Source organism: Temnothorax curvispinosus, unplaced genomic scaffold, assembly GCF_003070985.1.
Source record: "Temnothorax curvispinosus isolate PA1 unplaced genomic scaffold, ASM307098v1 QBEX01011048.1, whole genome shotgun sequence".
In the NCBI taxonomy this organism is placed as follows: Eukaryota; Metazoa; Arthropoda; class Insecta; order Hymenoptera; family Formicidae; genus Temnothorax; species Temnothorax curvispinosus.
In genome coordinates, this window is record NW_020220828.1 from 2,839 (window position 1) to 27,577 (window position 24,739).

Below are 24,739 nucleotides of genomic sequence, written 5' to 3' on the forward strand. Positions count from 1 at the left end.
GACATTTATTGTTAAATTCCCGATATTAATATTTCGACAGGCTTTCGAAATAAGACATCTGGATTTGTAGATGTAAACGTTCTTTGTTTGAACAAAACGATAGATCATATTTTGCGTCTGGATCTCTAGCTGTGGATCTAATAAGTATCAACATAACGATAAATGATTGACATCTAGTTTAATATTATCCTGCCAGTAATAAGTGAGAATAACAAGATTTTCGGATCAAAATTTCGATTTTTGAAAGACTCTATTATGATTTGAAAGAAATACATGAAAGAAAGCATTTTTTTTTAAATAATAATTTAAAATAATAAAAATTATATGCGTATATAACAGTATAAGCACCCATACCCATAACCATAACACTTGTCAGTCGACAATTTTGATTAATTTTATAAATATATCGTTTTTTATTAAAGATAAATTCGATGTTCTAATCGAAATCTAGTAATCTATCGCAAAACGATAATGAATTTGTGGTTTTCCGAGTCATCGTGTACTTAAGAGTGCAAGAATCCAGCATCTCGCTATCATCAATGACACTCATGTTCTCTTAAATATGCGACGTACTCGATTTGTCTTCTACTTATGTCTTGTTAAATTGTATATAACATTTTTCTCTTGTCTACATATTTGTTTCATTTTTTCCTGATAAATAACATAGTTATAGTATATAATATATGTTTAAATATATATCATTAGAACAGTTTTTAAATTTTAAATAAGCAACTGATGTTATTCACTATATACATACAATTAGTTTGCGCATATGTATATTCTATGCAATATAAACCGCAATGATTGTTACCCTTGATTTGTTGTGGCACTTCGAAGTATTGTAATATGAATTTAACTTTAACGTGTAAAATTTATAATGTCTTATTTTCGATGTATAACAAAATATATTTACGAGAAATGTATCCCATTTACTTTCAAAAATATAATGGCATTTGACAATTTTCATAATTATTCATTTTTTTATAAGAATTTAAAATAAATTATTTTAAATAATGTATTTTGTGCAAATAGTAGGTACATGCTGAAAAATGAAAAGTATCTTTTTGATGTTTTTAAATTTATATAACAGGTCACATTTTTGTCTTTAGCTCAGCGAGTTCACCGGATAAAATCGCAGTTACTTAAACCAATCGCTGCGTTTTCGTCGAAGATGTTTCCTAATCGATGCAAAGTATCTCTCAGTCGCAGTTTGAACAGATTTATCTTTTATCTTAACAGTCTTGTCAAATAAACTTATTTGCATAATTTCTCTATCATCAGGCTGCCAATAATCATACTCTATCATTGGAATATTTAATTCATTAGAGTGTAACGTTTCTCTTCTAATAGCGTCGACTAAAGGATCAGAATGTTCAGTTTAGACCTTCTAAAGATAGAGATGAAAAATTCCACAAATTTATATTATTTCTATCTACGATGTAATCTTCTTCTTAAGATGAATTATGGCTCATTACATGTGTGTGAAAACGGGATGTAACATTTTACAATTTGTTATAAAAAATGTCATTATTTATTTACAATAATCTTCATATATTTGGATTTTGTTCCGGATTCGCCGTTACTCATGAATTCAAGTTCCTTATATTTAGATATTGACGAACGACTACAGCGTGTAGTCGATCACGCATACACGCGTCTCTGACAATGGTATCACGCGCGGGGCATGCTTCCGCATACCTGCGCCGCTTCCAAACTCGAAAATTCGCGTGTTGTGCGACGATCCTGCGAGCTCAGTTCAAGCTTGACGGACCTTCGGTTCAGACCTATCGGTCTAATCGGCAACGAGACTATTTCTCGCGCAATAAAGTTCCTATGTTCTGACGAGGAAGTGCGGGCGTGACACGAGAATAGAGTCAAAACCGGCCTCCCGTGATATTGGGAGCGAGCTTGTTGCGAGTGGAGTATAATACGCTCTTCTCGCGGGTTTAAGAACTTGTCCTCATCAGCGACGCAAGCGAGAGTCTGTGATGCTACTGTGCGTTTCGAGATCTCCGTTCTATTCTCGCGTCTCAAGATTTCCGCTCTATACTGGCTTCAAAGATATCCGTTTCTTTTTGCGTGCAGCAATTTTCGATCAACGTTCGTTCCGTCACGCGCCACCCTCGTGCCCGATTATTTCCGCGGGTTGCCATTGCGCTCGGGCGATCCGAATTCCGTTGGAGTTCAGAACTAAGTTGCGTGCATGGGTCTCCAGTCCGTCGAAGCGATCATATCACTATCAGCGTACATATATGGACATTCTTCAGGATGATCGTTCCTACCCGGAAAATGAATATTTGATTGAATAATTCGGTCATAAGGTTAGTTAAAATTATTAACAAATCAAGCATCTCTTGTGACAATTAAGTATGATTATATATAAGTGATATTAATTGCATTCTGTAATTTTCAATTAATTTCTAAATAATAAAATTAAATCTTAATTAAAGATATAAACAATTTATGAAAATATTATCTTTTAACATAAATAGAAAATGTATTTTAACCGAAAAAGAGAAGTAATTGCCGTTGTACCTACAGTTACTACTTTTCAATAACAAATTAGTGAAATTATTAACTGTAAATTTCACTTGTAACGTTAATAGTTATGCAATTACGTTTGATTATTCCATAAGAATAAGAATTTGGAATTTTACTTCTTAACGTTACTTTATACATTTCAATTCATTTACTTAATTTCCACATTCTTTGATACAGTAAAATTAAAAATATTGACTAATTTAAGGACTTGTATTTTACTTCTTAACGTTACTCGATGCATTTCAATTCATTTACTTAATTTCCACATTCTCTGATACAGTGAAATTATAAAAATATTGACTATTATAATGTAACAACTTGTATCCATGTTACTAAAAATCGATCTCTCAGTTACGTAGCCAAATAAGTTGTTACTTTTTTTTATAAAATCCCTAAAGATTAATTGTCTATATTTTGAACAACTTTTGTCTTTTATGTCTTCCTTTATAATAATGCATATAAAATGTAGGTATATATGATACATAAAGTTAATATTATACATATATCAAATTCCGCATCTTAATTATATTTTTTTAGCCGAGAATGATATTTCAATCTTAGTAAACTCGTACGAGAGCCAAAGATTTCCCTCTTTATTTGTTTTGTCGGTTTTTTTTTCGCTCACAAGCTGTAAAGTAAAACATAAAATTTTGTTTTCTTACTTCACCGAATATACGTGACGACCCGCTTATCGCAAAGATTACTTGTAATATACCTTGTAATATATGTACATACATCATATTTTAATAACATTTCAGTGATTGAGGAATATTTTTATTCCTGTATATATTTCAAAAAAATATTTCTGAAATACGAAAATATTGTCACAGAAATATTCCTGAAATACGAAAATATTGTTATAGATACGCATTGATGCCTACTCTGCGTGAGTGATATATTGAGTTTTAAAATAAAATTATCGATTAATCAAATTAGACATACTTACACAGTTGGTGTTATCTTGATGGTGGACTACATTATAAGAAAATTTCACCATATTATAAAAATGATGTCGTTCATTTTTCATGTAGGATATCTTGAAATTTTCTCTTTGCAAAGTCTGAAACATTCATATTACATTCGGTTAAAGATTGTTCTTAGGCGCGGTTATTTTTTATGCCAAATATTTTGGCTTACAGTGTGCGAATCAAAAACATATACATAATACACTATAAATTTTCAAAGAACGTGGCCAAATCTTTACCTAAATTATAATTCCTCAATTTGTATTATACTCATTGAGTGCGTAATTTACTTCAGTTTATAGTTAAATTTATTTCAAGTCACTTATAAGGGGACAACCATCCATTGATTTGTAAATGTTGAGATTTTTAGAGTTATGAGAATTTGAGATTAAAGTATGTAAGATTTTGGGTCGTCTGCTTTTGCTTTAAAGTGCAAAAGTCAAACAGTTATGGAAATCTTACGGTATTTATTACCTTTTTTACATTGTGTTTTCTTCTATCTTAGCCAGTGCCGATTTAATTATATTGTACAAAATCTTGAATCTTTCTTCTGGCTTTGATCGCTCGGCTTTTTCAAGTACAGACTATAAAATAAAAAACAAAAATTACGTTTTCTTACTTCGCTCCATGTACGCGATATATACATATGTATATATCCCGCTGTAGCAAAGATTACTTGTAATATTCATCATTTAAATAACATTCAATAATTGAGAAATATTGTTACTCCTTATTATATATTTTTGATTGTATGAGATCTATTGCTTCCTCATAGAAGAAGCTTTGTTTTCGTAAATTTTATATATGAACCTTTGATTGCGTATAAAGTTGGGTCTAATCAATCAAATTTAAAAGAATTATATATGAAATAGGGGTAGAAATAGACCAAAGAAAATATTGTTTTATGAGTTTTTGATGCTAATATGTTCAGTGTTCTAAAACGTCGAAAAATTATGTTAAAAAAAATGTCCGTGTATGTGTGTGTCTGTAACGCTTTTGTTGTCCGTATATGCTCTAACTTCTGCTTGAGATATTGGGCTCAATTTTTTTTTAAATGTAGAGTATTATTAAAGGAAGATTGGTATTGAATTTGGCGATGATTAGTAAAGAGGTTCATTTTTTATAAAATTTTGAATTTTTTGAGAAATGTCCGCTCTAACTTCCGCAAATTTTGAAATATTGAGCACAATTTTTTTTTAACGTGGAGTATTATTAAAGGAAAAATGGTATTAAATTTGGCGGTAATCGGTAAAAGCTTCTTTCTTTATAAAATTTTGAATTTTTTGAGAAATGTCCGTGGCTGCTCCAACTTCCGCAAATTTTGAGATATCAGGTTATTTCTAATTCTATTCTTCAGTCTTTTTGGCCCTATTTCATATATATAATACTTTAAGATTTGGTTGATTAGACCCAGCTTTATACGCAATCGAAGGTTCATAATTATTTTAGAAATGTCTATGGTAGCATATGGTAGCTCTAACTTCCGTAAGTTTATTACATTTATTAAAGCACATGGTCTCGATTGTGGATAAAAACTCAGTTGAATCTCACTTGCCAGCATGCAAAAAGAACGTGCATTTAACTGATAATGAGTTGTGACGTCACAAGTGAGAATTATCTGAGTTTTGATGTAAATGGAAAGCAAATATTCTTTCTTTTTTGGCAATGAGTAACAGAGACAAAACGACACTTGTGTCGACTTGTGTCGCTTATTGCTGGAAAGTTCCCAAAAGCTTGTATACTTAAGAAAAACTTTTTTTCGGAAATACAATTATTTTATGCCTGTGATAATCATTTTTTGAAATAGCAATTATTCCGTGCATTGTTCTAATTCAAATACATTTGTGTTTTGCAGTTTTCGACACAGTTTGCATTGCAAACTGCCGGCGCTGTTACGCCATCATATCGGTGAGTCATAAATTATTTTCTATTAAATTGAGGTAATAGATCTGTGAAGATAAATTGTATATAATATATATCTGATATGTTGTTGTTGTGTTGTTGTGTTGTATTGTAAAAAATGTATGTATATAAATATATTCATCAAAGAAAGAATATAATACTATAAATAAATATATAACACTTCAAAGATCCATTGCCTTAAAATAAATAGATTATTTATTTCAAAATTAGGTTTAATATATAATTCTGGAAGTCTACCCAGATAGCACAGCTGATCTTTATAAATTCAAAAAGATCTGAATCTGATCTTTATGAATTCATAAAGATCAACTGTGCTATCTGGGTATAATATATAAGTATAAGTATTGGTCGATTTATTGTGTAAGAATGCACCGCGTGCAAAATTCACAGAATAGTTATATCGAGCACATTTTGCTATTCTGTTAGAAAATATTGTGAGATATCTCAGTTGTCTAAAATTTAGTTCAGATAATCTCGTAAGCATAAATAAAAAATATAATAAAGAATGTATTTCACTGGTAGATTTAAAAAGTGATAATGTGTAGATGATAAAAATAATATTTCTGTGAATAATAAATTACCTTCATATTTGGTAGAAATATTCCACTTTCTGCTGAGCATTCTCTATACACAGATAAAATACAAATTTTTTTGAGGAAACATGGTAGAAAATACTATATAAGGATATGTTATATTAATAATATCAATTAGACAGAGCTATGACATAAATATATATAAGACACAAATATCTTGCTCAGATTTTCAGTGCTCATGCGATATGATTAATTACCATGAGGAAAATAAAATTATTAAAAGCTTTATATTGTAAAACTGTCAATGTCTTATTTGTCACAATTAATTATATTTTTTCTCTTTTTCGTATTTTTTGCTACTTGAACAATAAATTAAAAAGTTTAACCATTATAAATGTATTTTATATGAAACTGTCTAATTGATATTATTAATATTCAATGGATAAGAGCATAACGAATAAATTTTTATTTATTAATCGTCAATCATGAAATGTCATTCATGCCCATCTTTGATTTGGGCCAATCGCGTGTTTTCGTTATCGCGCGCGTATAGTAATTTCGGCAAGTACACTGCGCCCCGCGACGGCCGCGAGCCGCGCGAAGGCCGCGCGAAGGAATGTAAGGGGCGGGCCGGGTGGGGGACAGTTCCCATATGAGTTCCCATCAGGACACCGCGCGATACGGCCGCGACGTCACGACGCGGCGTGGATCCTTCGATCAGCTTCGATCGTAATCGCATTCGGCCGCGAGCGAGCGTGATTCTGCGTGATGTGTGTACTTAATAACGATATCGTATTCGTCTCTCGATTGAACGGATTACGGAGGGGACACGGCGGTGAGGGAGTCTCGACCAACGGCCGCGGGCCGGTGTCCGCGAGAATCGGTACGTTCGACAATCTCTCGTAATTAGAAACAAGGCCGCTTATCGCGAAAAATGCGGGTTAATCGTCGTCCAGCATGATGTACGCGACGCTTGCGGAGCCTGCGTTTTTTCGTCGCCGTTTCTCGCGCATGACGGTGGAATCCTGGAATATCGACCCGCGATCGAAGCCGGTGTTCGAGTTTGAGACAGTTTTACATCGGAGTCATCCGGAGCCGGAGACATCGGAGTATCGTGCCTCGCCTCTCCTGTAAGTACGCAACGCTTCATATTTGTTTGACGCGAGTAATTGCGCTCGCGAATGCGATCACCATGTCGATGTCGTCCCGTCGAGAAGCTCGCGTGGTTTTCGTCGCGAGCGCGATATACATCCGCCATGTTTCCCGTCGGTGCCGTTTTCCTGGAAGACGCTCGTCGCGGTCGTTTTTTTTCGGGTGACGGGACAAATATTATTTATACGCGAGCGTTACTTCTGTAGTAACTTACGATAATTCCTCCGCGTAAACGGGGATATGTAGTAACTTCCGATAATTCGATAACACGTAAATAAGGGAATTATCGTAAGTTGCGCGAGCGTTAACGCTCGCGTAAACGTAAAATAATGGTGAGATATGGACGAATTACGATCGGTCGCGATTATTATATCACTTTTTTGAATGATGTATCGAGGGGAGTTTCGCGTGTGATATATGCGAACTACGATTTCTCGGATCTGTGCGTGAAACTGGCCCGACATTCTACGATAATAATTTCAAAAATATACCGAGAGTTTTAATAGCACTTTTCATAGTTCTACGTATTAAAACGTGATAAAAAATAAACGAGTTCCACATTCCTTATTTAAAAAAATCGAAATAGAAAAAATGTGTTAACTTCGCGAATCTAGCACGACCATCCTCTGAAGTATCAAAACGTGTTGAATATTATATTTGACGAGAGTTCCCGGTTTTAATCGAATTCTACACATCTTATACAATTTCAAATCAATATTCCTTCAATTAACACTTTTTGAACAATTTTTATCCGCGTCCAGCACGACGTTTCGCAAGAAGTGTCGCGCTAATGATTTTCCGCGGTTCTAACAATTAGTTTTGACAGTTCTGTAAGAGAGTTCAGTGTTTTATAGTTATTAGTTTTAAGAAAAGTTCCGATGCGATTAACGATTTTTAAAATCAATTTTTAACAGTTACGTTGAGCACGACACTTGGTCAAAATATGTCGTGCTGGATGTTAAACTGTTAAAAATCGTTACTCGAATCTGTTTGTAAAACGACGACATCGCATCGCATCCCTGCTACAATGGTTGCACTGTCGCGGTCGCTGTCTCGCCGCATGATATGATGACATCAAAGCGTACGAAGCAATAAACACAATGGCCCGTTCACTCACTCTCAGTTCACTTTTATCATAAATGCGCGCATTTTAACATATGTATAGTTTACGTTACATGTACTGTACAGTCTTAGAAATAAATGCGCGCATTTATCGATAAAAGTGAACTGAGAATACGGGCCGAAGTCTACTACAGCTTGCAGACTATATACCGTTGTAAAAATTGGATGCAGGGATATAAATTTAGTTCACCGCCATGCTATTATTCTTTCCCTTTACATTGAAACATCTCTGAAATTGGTTCGACGCACATAGAGCGTAACTAACGTTTCTTGCTGTTTCTGCGTCACATGTTACTTTTTTTTTGCATCTGCCGGAAATCCGACTGAAGTTGATTAACGATAAATCGGGAAAAATATGCGAAGAATAATGTTTTACTTATTGGTGTTTGCTAACATCAAGAAGATCACCATTTAGTAAGAAGTTAATATAATTATGTCTTGCTCAATTCAGAAATTAATTCGATCTGAAAATTAAATAATTTCGAAATCATTAATAAGATATTTTCTTTTTTCTATTATATGCAAAATGAAGATAAATCTCGAATAAGTTCACAGATCCGTATAGACGGATTTAATTAATTAAGAATTAATTAAAGTGAGCTACATAACATTAAGTTACATTTGAAACATTTGTTACAGGTGCGAAGAAGCCTAAAAGAGATAATCGAAAGGCTCCAGACTATGCAGCTGATACTTTGGGTCCCGCGCTTTTTTCAACACCGGATATAATTCGCCGTGTAGGTTCGAATAGTGACGGAAAGGTTACAGATAACCCTGCAACACCTACGACTCCGTCTACACCTTTCGCAACAGTAATAGTCTGGATCGTCAATCGGTTCCATTTCCACAGCAGTTTCATTGAATATTGGCATCTCTGCCGATTCAAACGTAGTACAGAATACTTCTAATCTTGCTGATAAAAAGACAATATTTAATGCTTCTGAACAGTCTGTCCAGCCAGAACCACAATTAAACTTCGATGGAGGTAACAGTATAATACCAGGAAGTGAAAACGAACAAAAATCGGAAAGCAAGGCATCATTGATTGAAGAATTACAACCATCGTTAGATACAGGTAAAATTAAATCTTATATAGAAGAGATCTTGTAATATTGCTTTTCAATGTATTATTTTATTTACAAGTGGTGTTTTTAAAAAACTCACTTATTATTTCTATTTCTATTTATATTTATATTTTAGAATTTTTTTTGTACCATTATTTATTTTTTTTTATAATTTATTTTTATATAATACATAATGCTATTCTAATAAACATATTTTAACACATTTTGTTCTTTTTTTCGTCGAATTCCTTTATTTGCTCATAATCTTATAATTAAAAACATTTTATTGTTTTTATATTATCAAAGTTTATAATGCACTGATTCTATATGTAATTTGTATTTTACATTGCTATCGTACCTATCTCTAGTATTAAATACTGCTTCATCAGAGAGAATTATTTAATTCATAGTACTACTCCATATTCTAAGTTGTTGTTTCCAAGAGTAATAGGTTTTATCGGCGTCAACTTGTATCTTCTCTAACGATAAAAAGTTATGCGTTAATTTTTTTTCTACATATAATAAGTGCATTCTCCTATTTATAATTTATGAATTACTCTCTTATTTTCTTTTATCTTAAAAATAACATTACAATAATAAAATTATTAAAAGCATTTTCTGCATTTGTTTAAGGTGGGATCGAAGGAGAAGAACATTTATTGGCTACTTTAGAAATGGAAGCCAACAAACTCGAAGAACTACTTGCTGAAGCATTATTGTTACAAGAGGAACTTGGAGTCGATTTAGCCGAACATGTAAGTGTATTACATTTTATTAGTACATTTTCGTTATTTTTTTTTAAACTTGCGGCTAAAAATTATCAAAAATATATTTTAAAATAAATATTTCTCTAAACATTTTTACGTAAAATGTTAATATTTAATTATTTAAAGTATAAAAACTATTAAATTAAATATATATAAATGTGTAAAACTTAAATTAAATGTATATAATTATTATTATAAATAATTTGGAAACTTGAGTTTGTCAGTTATATTTTTAATATCCCTTCGTGTAAAGAAATTTTAAACACATTAATCGGATTTTAAATATTTTATTCAACTATAATATATTCAATGTTAATGGTTGAACATAGCAATCTCGATGTAAGCATCGGGCCGCGAGGCTGACCGCTACGTGCCTGTCGTCAGTCGCGTGGCATATTCGATCCGGGGTTGTCGATCACGCCGCCCCGCGTGGTTGATCACGCGTCGATGCCACCCCACGCACAGGTGCGAGCATGCCGGCGAGAATCAGAGCACGGCGCAGTGTCCGGACACGCGCAGTGTCTTTGTTCGCGATAACTGCGCCCCTCGCGCAACGCGGTCAATTATCGGATTAATCAGAGAGCGTCGCGTTGTCGCGTTCCGGATCTCTCCCCCGTTTCCGTCTCTCGAGAACTTTCCTGGCGGAAGAGAACGGCCTCGTGTCAGACTCGTTTCGCACGTCTCCAAATCAAGTGATTTCGGTAAAACGGCAAATATTCTGTGTGCGTGGTTTCTCCACCGATTCATGCGTGGCATTGCCGCCCAATTAAATTGTTAAAAGTGCGTGATTGTCGCAAGGAACCCGAAACGTTCTTTAACACGTGCCTCTCCGCTCAACCGGGAGAAGCACGACTTCATACTTCGAGTCGCCAAGAGCGGTCAACTGCTATCTTCGAGGATGACCTTCCTGCTCACCATGTGAGCTCGCCTCCGATCACTATCATCGCGTCGCGTTCGCGATCGTCGTCTGCCTCGTGGACAAGATCTCCGTCGAAAGGGCATCAAGTCGATGCTCTTGCAAGATTTCCGTATCGCGCGTTTGCGGCAGACAATAGATAAATCCTCGGATAAATCAAGATTTTCGATCGATTCGAATTCTGACAGTGTACGTGAAACCGTCGTTCGACATTGAGCCCCGATGCAATTCATTACTGGCCACGGAAGTCGTTCTCTTATTTGCAACACTCCTCATTTCACGCACTCTTTCTGGGCTGCGTTCGGATTCCCCATCCGAGTGTTAAAAATTTTATAGTATGTGCACTGTTAAAAAAATCTGTATTAAAAATAATATAAAAATGTGGGAAATTTTTATGCAGATACCGTATATGAAATTTCAAATACGAAGTTGAAAATTAAAGGAGTGGTATTTAGAAAATAAAAGTAAAGAGTAGTAATATTACTATGTACATCTGTTTGAAAAATCAGATACTTGTAAAGAAATCTTGATCTTTAAGTATATTTAAATTAAGTTTATGTTCATGAAAATTAGAAAACCTGTTTAATTTAAATATGCTTAAAGATCAAAATTCCTTGAATTTTCAAATAGTTGAGCATAGTAATATTACTGCTCGATATTTTTATTTTCGAAATACTACTCCTTTAATTTTCAACTTCTTATTTGAAATTTTATATACGGTGCCTGGATAAAAATTTCCTACATTTTTATATTATTTTTAATACAGATTTTTTTAACAGTGCATATACTATTAGATTTTTAGCACTCGGGTGGGGAATGCGAACGCAGCCCTGAATGGTGCTGGCATAAATCGCGCTCCGCTGACATTGCTATGATGTCATATTGTAGAATTTTACAATCTTAATTAATATTTAAATAATGTTTAACATTCTTTTTGTAATTCTCTAGCTCGCGAATTACAAAAGGAATTATTAATTTTAATTTTAAATTTGCAAAGATTGATTATATGGTTTTAAGTTTTAATACTTGATGATCTAAACATTTAAAATTATTTAATCTTTGATAGCAAAGCGTGAGTGTGCAAAATCATGCAAACGTGTTGCTGAAACCAATTTATATATATATATACACACACACACATATACAATAAAAAGTAATATAGAAATTAAAATTTGATTGAATTAGTTTAATAATACGGATTTATAATATAACCATTTGTTTTTATTTTTTTGCAGTTCGTAGAGCTGGTAGAGCTGGATAACAAGGCACAAGTAACACAGCTGCTGGGCGACGAAAAGAGCTCTACCAGACGTGGCTCGCGGTCCAGTCTGGCTAATATCGAACGTGAACAAAGTCACGAAGAGGTGAGTCTTTTTCTCTCTCGCGTTTGTCATCTTCACATAAAAATTAGCCGTATGCACTTCCGTATGCCATGCAGTAGTTGACATAAACATTTATAGCCGTCTATCATCCTTTTTTTCTTTTTTTTTTTCGTTTCGCCCCGTCGTCCGGCACAACCTGATTTGACTGAATTCTGGCCGAATTTCATCGGCGACCGCACACGCACGCATTTGAATGCAATCGAACGCAGGCAAACAGTTCGCTGCCACTGGTGTAAAGGACGCTACACGAAGGACAGTCAGCGGCGAGCAGTGGCCACCACCAACATAACTAGTGCTAACCCGGGTTTAAAAGTAAGATTTTCCTAGCTTTTGGCATTTATTCGTTATCTATATGGGCCAAGCGGATTCCGTTTTTCGTTAGCTTCTATTCCGCCTTATCGCATCAAGTCCGTTTTCTTCAGCTGCGTATTCTGTATTTTTTTTTTAACAGTTTTTATCTATCCTCTTTCACTCTCTAATGCTTTCTTGTATGTAACACTTACCTTAAATGCAAAATTTGTACTACAGCTAAAGAAAACAGCTCTATTGCACACTATAAGTAAAAACAGCAGGTACACTTCGATACCTACTATTCTTACTTATACTATGTCTATTATATCGTGCTCTCATTCGTCATCCGTCGACGATTTTTTTAAACGTCACTGAATAAGTAGATGTACTTCTAGGGCGAGAACTTATTATATCTTTTCGTCTTATCTTTCATATTTAATATACCTGTAAAGGATTCATATCAATCGATTGATTTCTGAATATCTTTTGGTATAATAGAAAACTATTAAAATATTAAAATTAATTGGTCAGATTTGAAATAGAATATTAAAATTAAAAATATTAAGATAAAGTTTTTTAAGTCCGACAAAGAATCGACGCGCAGTTTAATAAGTTAGAAAATATAGGTGTATATGTATGTACATATATCGATGATTTATGATTACAGTTAAGCAAAATCGCCTGACAAGCAGTCCACGCGACGGTTGTTTCTGGCGAGTAAAGTTGGCCATGTGACTTACGAAATTCTCTCCGCCATGTAAGACTTGCTCGTCGCGTCTACCTGCGGGGCATCACAGGCCGACGGGATGGTCGAGCGGATCGTACAGGCATCTCCGACGTCTGGCAATCCTTCCATCATCGTGTAATAAAGTACGCGCCGCGTCGCGAGATTAATACCGGGAGTGCCGTGCAAAGTGTCGCGCGATCATGAGCGACGATATCGTCGATTTTCGCTCGTGAATATCGTGAGTGAGTGCGTCGACGGAGATGCACATTGGTGAAGGATCACGGAGAGGAGGAGGGGGCCTGGGAGGCATCGAGCAACGGCGGAACGACCGTAAGGTGAGTAATATTCGTTTATTATTTTGCTGTCCTGTGGCGGATTCCACCACTTTCTCAAGCGCGACGTGATTCGCTCTTACATTATACTCGAATCATTAATTCATTACTCGTACAATCGGTACAATACAAGTATCGATTATCTTGGACACTGCAATGCTTTAATATAAAAATATTTGTATGTTTCAGATAATTTATCTGATCAACGTAGTTGATTACAACTCCGCTGTTGCGCATCGGCCGGTGAGTGATTTTTTATTTTAATGTTAAGGCAACAATTATAATGCACATTTTCATATTCTTAAATTAAAAAGTAAATTCTGTAAATTAAAATGTTTGTATCAAATTTAGACTTATTTACGATTACAAAACAAAGAAAAATTAAAATTCAAGTTAGTAATTTTCTACTTAATTTGAAATGGTACTTACGTTTTTGCATATATTATTTAGCCATTTTTCTTAATACTCAATATATGTATAAAAAACATTAATTGTTTATCAAGAAAAATGGCTGAACAATATATACAGAAACGTACATTTCAACTAAAATAAAAAATTACTAACTTGAATTTTAATTTTTTTTTGTTTTATAATCGTAAATAAGTCTGAATTTGATACAAATATTTTGATTTACAGAATTTACTTTTTAATTTAAGAATATGAGAATATGCATTAATAAAACCCGAAGAAAAGAATTGTATTAAATTTTGTATTATTTTAAATTGATACTTAGTAGTACAATTTACAATAATATAAATTGTTCTTATCTCGGCCCTTCAGTAAGTATGTAAGGTTGAATTGCGTAGGATTGTTTTCTGGAAACAAACCATTGTACGCATATACTGGATATTACATGTATAATACTTACCTTTAAAAGTTGCAATTAAGCTTTCCAGTCCCCATTATAGCAACAAATTTTCCATTGCAATCTCACGAAATGTTGAAATCTCACAATCACTTTCGCGACTTTGCTGTGTCTTCCGTCGACCCGTGTAGACAAGTGATCGGTGCAGACCTGTATCAACATGTGCGCTATGCACACAATCTTTGATTTAAGAATGTTATTTTTGATCCAATATTTTTTCGCTTTTTAAGAAAAAGAAATAATTAAATAGAAATTACTTGATCTTATTTTAAGAAAATTATAATTTTTGATTTGAAAATACGTTACACTCTATCCAATATTTTTTCTCTTTTTATTCAAGAAAATTATTCTTAAATATTAAGAATATATTTTTCTTTGTTGAACTATATAAAATTACTGAGTAATGAACAATGGCCAATTTTGAGTATTAATGGATGTTAGAAATATATCTAATAATTATAATATACAATCGAGTTAGTTTACGTTTCGAGCCATACTTGGCCTTTTTCAGAACATTAAATCATAAATAATACCGCATTAACAATAAAAGACTCCTGTACGATCCGGCGCTACGATTTCCAATCAAATCTCACCCATGTCTGTAGACAATTAGTCATGTTGAAGTCAGAATATATCGTCGATTGTTAGTCAAATTACAGGCTGAAATAGCCGTTTCCTGTGTTGCAAGACTTATGTATGTCCATGAAACTGAAGCGATCGTCAGCCATTTGTCGCCCGACCAACTTAGTGGCAACTGTATCGAAATTAAAATTCCGTAAACTAACGTAAACTAACGTAACTAAAACGTAAACTAACTCGATTGTATATTATAATTATTAAATATATTTCTAACATCCATTAATGTTCGAAATATTGGCCATTGTTCATTATTCAGCTGTTGCTTTATCGAGCGTAATCATTTCGTTATATAAAATTACTTTATTGAAGCAAATTTTCTTCTTTCAATGCAATATAATCTTATTTTAAGATTTCCTCGTTGAAACTAAATATATATTCAAATTAAGAATAATCTTTTTTTTGTGTATAGTATACGTAACGTATACTGCAGATTTTTAGGGTTGACAATGAATTTTGGAACATAGCCCTCACTACTCATGTTCGAGCTTCGTGTGTCGTTGCATTAACCCTCGAAATTCGAAACGCGATTGCGAGAGGTATCTACCTCGGAACGTACGTACTCCTTTGGGAAAAATAAAGACGGTTAAGTCGCCCACTTTGGGGCCCAGGATTAATAATCAAATTATTTGGATTGCTCATAACCCTAATTTTACGTAACCTCGTATTTGGACTTATAGAAATACATCATCAAAATGATGACGTCAGAGGAATAGGATTAGTTAAAAAACCTAAAAATTGACTTAAGTGTGAATGTTGGTTATGAGAAGACATCTCGAGTCCTTTAAACTAGTTTAAACACAGTTTTGTTATCGAACGTTGCTGTTGCAGTAATTGCACATCTCAGTTAGACAACGACGATGAGCGCATCCAGTAACCTCATTTGAGGAATACGTAAATGAAGACGTCGACCAGTCTTATAAGAAATTTGAGTTAAAACTTACCTACTAACTGAAATACCTAACTAAAGAATCAGGTAATGTAAGCAAAAATTTGAGTTACGGCTGAACTCATTTTAAGGGGTAACGCCACTCTAGAGTCCCCAAAAAAAGCCAATTTTAAATAATTTTTTTCAGAAATACAATAATCATAAATGAAAATCGGTTTAATTCTATTTATTATTTATATATTAAAGTATAAAAAAATTTTTTTATTAATTTTTTATTGACAAAATGGCGGCGCCAGAGCCATTGATCTAAAGTGCCTTTTTGCGGAAGTCGTCCAACGGGCGGAATCAAAGCTCTTATAATTTCTGAGCTGGAACAAAAATTCAAAGATTTTTGAAAAATATATAAGATTTTCTATAGAAGTACGTATGGGAATTGCGAAATATCATTTTTTGTAAGAATGGTGCATGTTGGAAAAAAATGTTTTATTTTTTGCTAAAAAATTTCGCACAAAATTGGTTTATAAAAAAAGTTTTGTTCAACTTATCGCAAAATTCATACGTACTTCTATAGAAAATCTTATATATTTTTTCGAAAATCTTTGAATTTTTGTTCCAGCTCATAAATTATAGGAGCTTCGATTCCCCCCGTTGGACGACTTCCGCAAAAAGGCACTTTGGATCAATGGCTCTGGCGCCGCCATTTTGTCAATAAAAAAAATTTTTTTTATATTTTAATATATAGATAATAAATAGAATTAAACCAATTTTCATTTATGTTTATTGTATTTCTGAAAAAAATGATCAAAAATTCGCTTTTTTATGGGACTCTACAGTGGCGTTATCCCATAGGTAAAGATGTCGGGTACAGTTAGCATCAGAGATTTGAGTTACAAATAGCTGTAATTCTGGTTTACTCTTTCCATTTTTCGGTTTTCTTAACTAAAATTCAGTCCTAAGCTTAATCAAATGTAAGTAGTCTGTAAACCGTGGGTTGTTTCCAATGTAACCCAAAAAGAGGAATAATTCCTGATTGAGATTTGAACTTGTATAATTTACATCTTCTATTTCAGTTTCCCACTTTACTAAACCATCTTAATAGTTCTGAAGCTTATCAACTGGTGTAAAGAAATTGTCTAAGTAATTCCAGATTAGAACAATTTTTTTACTCTAATTAATAGGCTTCAGAGATATTAAGATGATTTAGTAAAGTGAGAAACTGAAACAGAAGATGTAAATTATTCAAGTTTGAATCTCAGTCAAGAGCCATTCCTTTTTTAATGTTATATTGAATATCCACCCACATCCAAGAGCAACAATACATATAATAAAAACAATACATGATATACGAGCTAAATTTCTTAAGACCTAACGTCTTTCCTTCTTTATGGGTAGCAGGAAATCAAAATTTAAAACTTGCATCTTTTATCCAAACCATTTATTAATGATATGTTTATTACGTAAATTGATACATTTTTTATATAAAATCAAATACAAAGGATATCTTTTTGTAGAACGTTTCATTGACAACCCATGCAGATTTAACTATTTTCCATTCCCCCGTGGCAAACATACACGGCTAAAAAGTTTCACCTGCAGATTGGAGAGCCTCCTTTCTTAGGATCACCACTTTCTGTGTTGGCAAAACATCGATGGCAAAACTCGTGCAAGCAAGCAAAACGGTGGAGAGCAAGCGATAGAGCAGGCAGGAAAAGGCAGTAGGAGACGTGCACACTCCCGGTTGAGCAAGACGGCAAAGGTGATTCCGTGATGCGTTCTGCCCGGCGAACGTGTGCCGTAAGACGGCTCTCAGAATATGTGTGTGTGTGTGCCGCACGGCGGCTCGACAAAAAGTTCTGATGAGAAGAGAGAGGGAAAGGGGAAAGAGAGAGGGAGAGAAGGAGAGAGAGAAACTGTGCTTATTGTTTTAATTCTCCCTAGAATAGGGACTATTGGCCCTACTGGCGTTTAACCGCGGGCTTCTACCACCAGTTTTGCATTCTTTTACTTCACTGGCAAATCGCAACGATTGCAGAGATGTTATACAATGTTCTTTTAATGGAATGTGTGCGTCGTTATGTAGCAGTGTTACGAAGTGATCCCTGATTTCGACGTTTGTCGACTTGGTTGGTGTCTTCTTAGCGCCGCTCTTTCCGCCTACGTTCCCAGGCGACGGGGTAATGAGGGGCAGCAGGAGGATAAGTGCGTTGTTTCGAGTTTTCGGGTCCTCCCCTGAAAAGAAACACAAACAAAATAAGTAACGCAAGTTTCAAAGTAGTAGTGTAGTAGCAGAAATATGACTGAAGTGAAAACTGCACAAAATGTTAAAAAACACAAAGTAAAAATGGACTTTAAGGCAAAGTGTAACCAACAAGCATTAGAAAAAATATGGAAAGGTATCGTTTTAAAAATTATTAATATTCCAAAAAATCAAGGTTGATTTAGGGTGGTAAAAATGCCTCTTAATTGAGCACATCAAGAATCATGTGACTCACCTTTTACACTTTCCAGTACGAGCTCGTAGCTTTTCTTCAGATTTTTTACGGGGGTAACGTGTAACGTGTAACGCTGCGGTCGTTGCAGCGTTTTTTAAAATCTTTTAAAATGCAATACTCATTACCGCGAATAATCGGTCGTTCCTATAATCATACGTAGAATAGCTCATTAATAAGTAGATCGCACTAGTGAAGCGGAGGTACTCGCATGGAAATTGGCGTTCACCTTCATCCTGTATATCAATAATTGGTCGTCGCGAAAGTAATGGATCGGTCAATCAGACTTTTTTTTATCGTATAATCACGTTCCGTACGGTAATCGTAAGACAATGTAATCGTAATTCGGTGATAGAAAGGATAAATGCTATCAAAAACGTACAGTTAATCGAATGCTTCCGTTATTTCTCGATTGCTTAATTGCATCATGTGTATATCGCCGACAGGATTTGGTGTTTTTTTTTTTTCGAAATTCTGCATTACATACGTGGCACATATAGGGTTATATACGAAGGCTATGTTTTGTGTATAATAACGGCAGTATTTGGCGCAACGCAGATCAGTTATTGAGACGCCTCTTCGACACAAATGGATCTGACAATGAGAGTCTCTTGTATCCACCTCCATTAAAAATTGAATTGTCTCTCCCGCACTCTTTTCAACACATTAAAATTTTCTCCAACGGCGACGGATAGTTTCAAGAAAAGAGACGACTCGTCATCTCTTTCTAAATAATGTTAAATTGTTTGGCGAAGTTACCAAGTCGAACCAGCGAATCTCGATCATACGTGTATAGTGAATTCTTGTCTCTCTTGCTCCTTCCTTTGCTGATATCTGCAACAGATAACGCATATGTTTTTAAAAGTATTTTATTTAAATTCTCTCTCTTATTAATTTTCAAGTATCTCGCATTCTTCAAAACCAAAGCGAGTATATGGTAGTAATTTTTTAAATGAATCAATGATACTTCAAATTTATTCAGAGAATGTTTTATTCCTCGTCTTGAATATTTGATATTATTTACCTTGATAAGTAAAAGTTTTATTAAATAATATAATCTACTTGATGTTACTATAAATGTATATATATGGAAACATATAATATTATTAAATACAAGCCTAGTAGCAAGCGTTATTTGTCGTCATTTTGACATTAAAATGACAATTGACGACAAATAATGTCAGCTAGCTACATACTACTGATATTATATAAAAAGTATCAGTATCCCAAATAACTATCATTTTTCCTCAAATTCTCATATATTATACATATGTATAACGATTGTCGCGAGACATCCTATATACAAACAAATAAATTTCCGAGGATTAGACCGGTCTCGGCTGCTTGGTACTTGGCATGCCTGTTTACGGAGACTCGTGCCGATGCGAGCATAGATTCGACGGCCTCAATCGGAAGTTTGCCCAAACTGCCGCAGTGACGGGTTCCGGCTGATAAACCTTGCCATTCGCGATCGCGTTCGCGATCACAGTCACGGTCGCACTCCACGTCGCTCAATTCGCGGCTGTCACTGAACCCGGTTGGCGGCAATAGTGTCATATCCTCCACCGAACTGTCAAACAGATCAGCGGATACATTTGTCGAGTCAGAAGGAAAATTTTTCTTTAAAGTTTGTGACACCGTTGCCTGAATTAAGAAATTAATAAAATGCAGCTTTAACTAAATACGATTAATCAAATCTCTTATTCGTAAGATAATGTTTCACGATGATTAATTATAAATTGATGATTAATTTAATGGTTATTATCAACATTATCTTTGATATTATCTAAATTAAATATATATAGGATGAGGTACATACACACAATACATCTTTTATACGTGTAAGGATAATTTTTTCATCGGTCACGTAAAGGTTTAGTTAAATTTTTTCCCCAAAATACGAAAATTTTGTTATGTTTTAATAGCGAACATATTAGAACATCCTTAAATGTTTGGTATCCTTCGTCGTATAAAATATGAGGCTCTAGAATGAAAACGCAATGACGTGAAAACTCAATATGTCATATATGTATCACAACATACTCTATCGGGATATATGTATTTTTAACATGTCTCTTGCAATAATAATCATAAAATAAATATAAATAAATGTTTGACACTCGTGAAAAATTTCTAATTGCTAAATGACTCGCGTCATTGCGCTTCTTTCTCGCGTCGGTGTGAAAACGATAAGAGGCCGATATCGAATAGTCAAGACTGAGTGCTATGTGGAAACAAACAAACCTTGGCTACCTGCGAGTAGACCGGCTCGGCTGTCGGCTTCGTCGTCTCGCGAGTGAGGGCGAGCCTTCGTTGTTAGATTCCGTACTCGATTCGACACCTCGCGAAAATACATCTGTAAGGAGAATCGCGTTGTTATACACGCAGATTTATTCGTGTGCAGCTGGTTTTCTCGATAAATTATTTTCTATGCGATTTCTTTTTGTCTACAAAATCGTGAGAGTAGGAATACATAATTGTACCTCTACAAGGCTTTACTGGCACTCTATAACTAGGCCCGGCGCATTCGCCGCAAGGGCTTCCGGACGTGTCGCTCCCGGAGCCTTGTCGACTTGATCGCAGCTAGCTCTCGGCTTCCGCGATGCTCGGAAAGTAGCGTTGCTTGTGCCACCTTGGTGTTTTCGATCTGCGCGTCAAAGAACACCAGAAAGAGGAAGAGAAGAGGAGAAAAATAGGGACGCAAAAACGCGAAACGGATTTCACGAAAAGTCAGAAGATAAGAAGCGGCGGAAGAAGCCAGTTACCTTTCGAACTTCACACTGGATCTGTCATAATCGATAGTGTTGATGTCCTCGTTCTCCAAATGACCAAAAGTCTTGCATTGCAACGTGTAGTCGAGCGTCGCAGTTGTGACCGAACGGTTCTCTTTTTCCGGGAACGCTAAACGTGGCGTACGGACTTATCTCATACATTTCTGTGAAGGATAACAGAGCATTCGTAAAGGTGCATTCACGTTACACAAATAACTCATTGCTCCGCGAACACACGTACCAGATCCGTGATCGGTGGATTTGTGATTTTCTTGCTTCACGGGCGAACTAGTGTAAACCTGATGATTACGTCTGTTGTCTCGTTCAGCCGTCGACTTGAGTTGTACGGTCGACATACAACTGGACAAGTGATGATGTTGTTGCTGGTGCTGTTGTTGTGGAACTATTCCTAAAGTTTGTTGTTGCTGCTGTTGTCCCGGTAACATCTCGCCTAGATAGTTCGCTCTGTCGAAAAACAATGTTAAAAGAGCGATTAATAAGAATCTGATCGTGGTGGGTGGTAAAGAGTGGGTGGTCAGAGAGTTTTGCTAACTTTAGTTTGGCCAATTTGATTATTTTCTCTTTTGCTAAGGCAATACTGGCGAAGAGATTGTTCTCCTTTTTGGGAAATTATCTTGTGAAATCGTCTAGGAGCTGTATAAAGAAAAAAATGTAAAAACTATTGTGTTAACTTCGTTAAATAAACACAAGCACTATGTTCACATCATGTGAAGTCCAATTCCTATAAGATTGGAGTTCAGTGATATGAATATTATGCTTGTGTTTACTAAATGCTGTTTTAAGTCAACAAAATTCTACCGTGCTTCTACCGTAATATTAATGTTTGTACAACAAATACTTACCAGTCTGTATCCTTCCTGAATTCGTATGGCTGGAAACTTTTGGAAATAGCTAAATATTCCTTTATCGGCAAGGATACCCTTTCGCTCTTTTTTCGTGGCTCGCCAAAAATCCGGTTTCTAGAGATGGACGTTGTTTTGCAGAAAGTTTACGGCTGTCCTGGTCTCTTTCGTGTCTGAAGTGGATGGGAAAATTATAAGTCTAAAAAATTAGGACAATTTTAAGTTAATTAACTAGTACCTTTAGCCTGGCAGGACTGATGTCATAAGTTATGTATACTCACATGATGTAGAGTCCGGAGCTTTTGCTCTCTTCAAAGAACCAACCCTTCACCGTGGGTGTTGATTTGCTAGAAGACCGACTAGACGCCGATCTTGCTTAAGGCGGCAGCACGCCATTCTTTCGAAATTTATCTCTTTTTCACGTAGGCTTTGTAGAGAGGCCCCGATAAGTTTCTCTGCTTTGAAAGAGCGTCTTCGGTAAAAAGGTCAGGAAAAAAGACGCAGGAGATGTTCTTGATGGGAATATCTCGCACAACTCGTTGGCCAGCCGTTAGAACAAGGCGGATTCAATGAGTCTTGAAGGCTCTTCTTCTAGGATGGCATCAATTACCAAAACGCTGGCATTTTTTCTGTCCTCCTCAACAACAATCTTTTGCTTCTTACGTAACTGAAAATCAACAGAACTAATTGAGAGAATTGACTAGTATAAGTTAAAAATCTTTGAAATATAGAATAGCTAATTACGATTTTTAGTTAATTTAAGTAATTCTAAGAAAATAATTAAAAATAGTCAAATAAATTAATTGTAATGAGCACATTTAATTATAATATGTTCAATATTATATGAGAAACAAATTCATAATTTCAAAGTAGATCTTACATATAGTCTTCATAATAAAAATTGAAATTTTTTTCCTTTATTTTTTCCTTTGTTCCTTTTATTTTTAGTTAATTTAGTTAATTTGATTACTAATAATCGTGGGCCTCAAATTCTTCAGAGTAAAGAAGTGACTAAATGGAGGAGAAAAATAAAAAAATTATCTTTTGTTCTGTGTCTGAGGGACAGAACTATTAAAAAGTTTTCAGCCTGTAACCGTAAATAATCCGATGTTTTCACGTTGATTTAGAGTATAAAATTTTGAATTGTATTGTCACGGACTAACTACCTTAGGTAGGTTTCATCATTTATCCAAAAAAATTACCTTTGGTAACCTTAGCTAAATTAATTAATAAAACAAAAATACAACAGTGTTTTTAGTTAACCACTTACCTTCAAATCGTGGGATAAATTCGGTGAATTCCCACGAAGTCAATAGATATCCTTCGTATATTGACCTATATCACAAGAAAATTTTCACGTAATAACGCAAATCACAAACACGATGCGATATGAACAAAGCTCGACGATGACGTCTTCGCGAGAAAAGAAACGCGTAAAGAACAATCTTTTTCTTATTCTTCTTTCACTGGAAGTAAAGAGCACTGTATGTTGCTTCCACAAGATGAAAACAAGAACTAACAGCAACAGCCACAGCGAGACATTGACTGCCTAACGGCCAAGTAAGGGACTTATAATTTTAAAATAGATATGTCGGTAATTTTAAATCAGGAATTGATAATTCCGAAATAGGTATGTTTAATCTGTAATCACGATTACGGATTTCGTAACCGTGATTTCAGATTAAACATACCTATTTTTGAATTCTGGAATTGATAATTTAGAAATAGGTTTGTTTAATCTGAAATCACGGTTACGGAATCCGTAAGGAGTTTTCAGATTGAGCGATTCTGACGTGGATCAAAAAACGGCCTTATGAACACCCCTCCTTTTCAGCTGCGTTTTTTTTTTAATTTTCAAAATTTTGCTCTTAGTAAAATTTTCAAAAAAAAGTTGGAGGCAGAAGATGAGCTCCGATCAAGTTGAAATTTTACAGATATGGGCAATTCCACGTCAAATCGGACAAGATTTGACCTCGTATTTTTTAAATCAATTGAAACTTTTTTTACATGAAATATACATAAAATAAGCAAATACGTATTTTTTTGTTTGTCCAAAAAATTTTTTTTACAAAAGTTATGAACAATACAATATTCGTCAAAAATGAAGAAGTCATCTACTTTACAAATTAATATCTCTGGTTATATTTGTCGTAGAGAAATATTCAAAAAACCATTTTAAAGCTAAGAAGGCAATCTTTGAAAAAATATAGTTTAAGGTACAAAAAATTGCAAATTCCAATTGTTATAAGCAATTGAAATGTTTAATTAATTTTTTCACTAAAAAGTACATTTAAAAAAATTTTTTAAATAATGCTATCTTATTCTTTATTTCATTCTGAAAGTACACATATTTTTTTTTTATGGAGAAACGATGGTTTCTATTTTTTATATAATTTTAATGACTGAAGCGCCGCGCCGCGCCGCGTCGCGTTGTGCTCGCGTCTCTAGTTCGACCAAGTATAATAAGCGCGGCGCATCGATGCCGTTGATTACTTCGCCACCTGTATTTTG

General features: G+C 34.6%; 1 protein-coding gene and 1 long non-coding RNA gene across 3 annotated transcripts; one reads left to right on the forward strand and one right to left on the reverse strand.

Annotated features, from left to right (window-relative positions):
- Positions 1-5,018: 5,018 nt before the first annotated feature.
- LOC112461090 lies at positions 5,019-13,993 on the forward strand. Its single transcript, XM_025026165.1, has 9 exons — positions 5,019-5,101; positions 5,362-5,414; positions 8,876-8,973; positions 9,185-9,311; positions 9,934-10,055; positions 12,219-12,347; positions 12,575-12,677; positions 13,324-13,718; positions 13,905-13,993. The coding sequence occupies exons 1-7, from the start codon at positions 5,019-5,021 to the stop codon at positions 12,599-12,601; spliced, it is 639 nt and encodes a 212-aa protein (XP_024881933.1). The 3' UTR covers positions 12,602-12,677; positions 13,324-13,718; positions 13,905-13,993.
- Positions 13,994-19,099: 5,106 nt separating this feature from the next.
- Positions 19,100-21,485, reverse strand: LOC112461089. 2 transcript variants are annotated; one of them, XR_003041517.1, is made up of 4 exons: positions 21,078-21,485; positions 20,839-20,950; positions 19,903-20,164; positions 19,100-19,428 (listed from the first exon to the last, which is right to left on the reverse strand). It is a non-coding gene; the product is annotated as an uncharacterized LOC112461089 (long non-coding RNA). The 2 variants fall into 2 exon arrangements; XR_003041516.1 differs by lacking the exon at positions 19,100-19,428 and having other exon boundaries at positions 19,679-20,164; positions 21,078-21,469.
- Between the last annotated feature and the right edge of the window lie 3,254 nt (positions 21,486-24,739).

Bases quoted from the DNA above. Each gene is read 5' to 3' on its own strand.
- LOC112461090 (XM_025026165.1), top strand. From the start codon at position 5,019: ATGGTCTCGATTGTGGATAAAAACTCAGTTGAATCTCACTTGCCAGCA. The intron at 5,102-5,361 runs GTGACGTCACAA...TGTGTTTTGCAG, and splicing joins CATTTAACTGATAATGAGTT to TTTTCGACACAGTTTGCATT. The intron at 9,312-9,933 runs GTAAAATTAAAT...CATTTGTTTAAG, and splicing joins ACAACCATCGTTAGATACAG to GTGGGATCGAAGGAGAAGAA.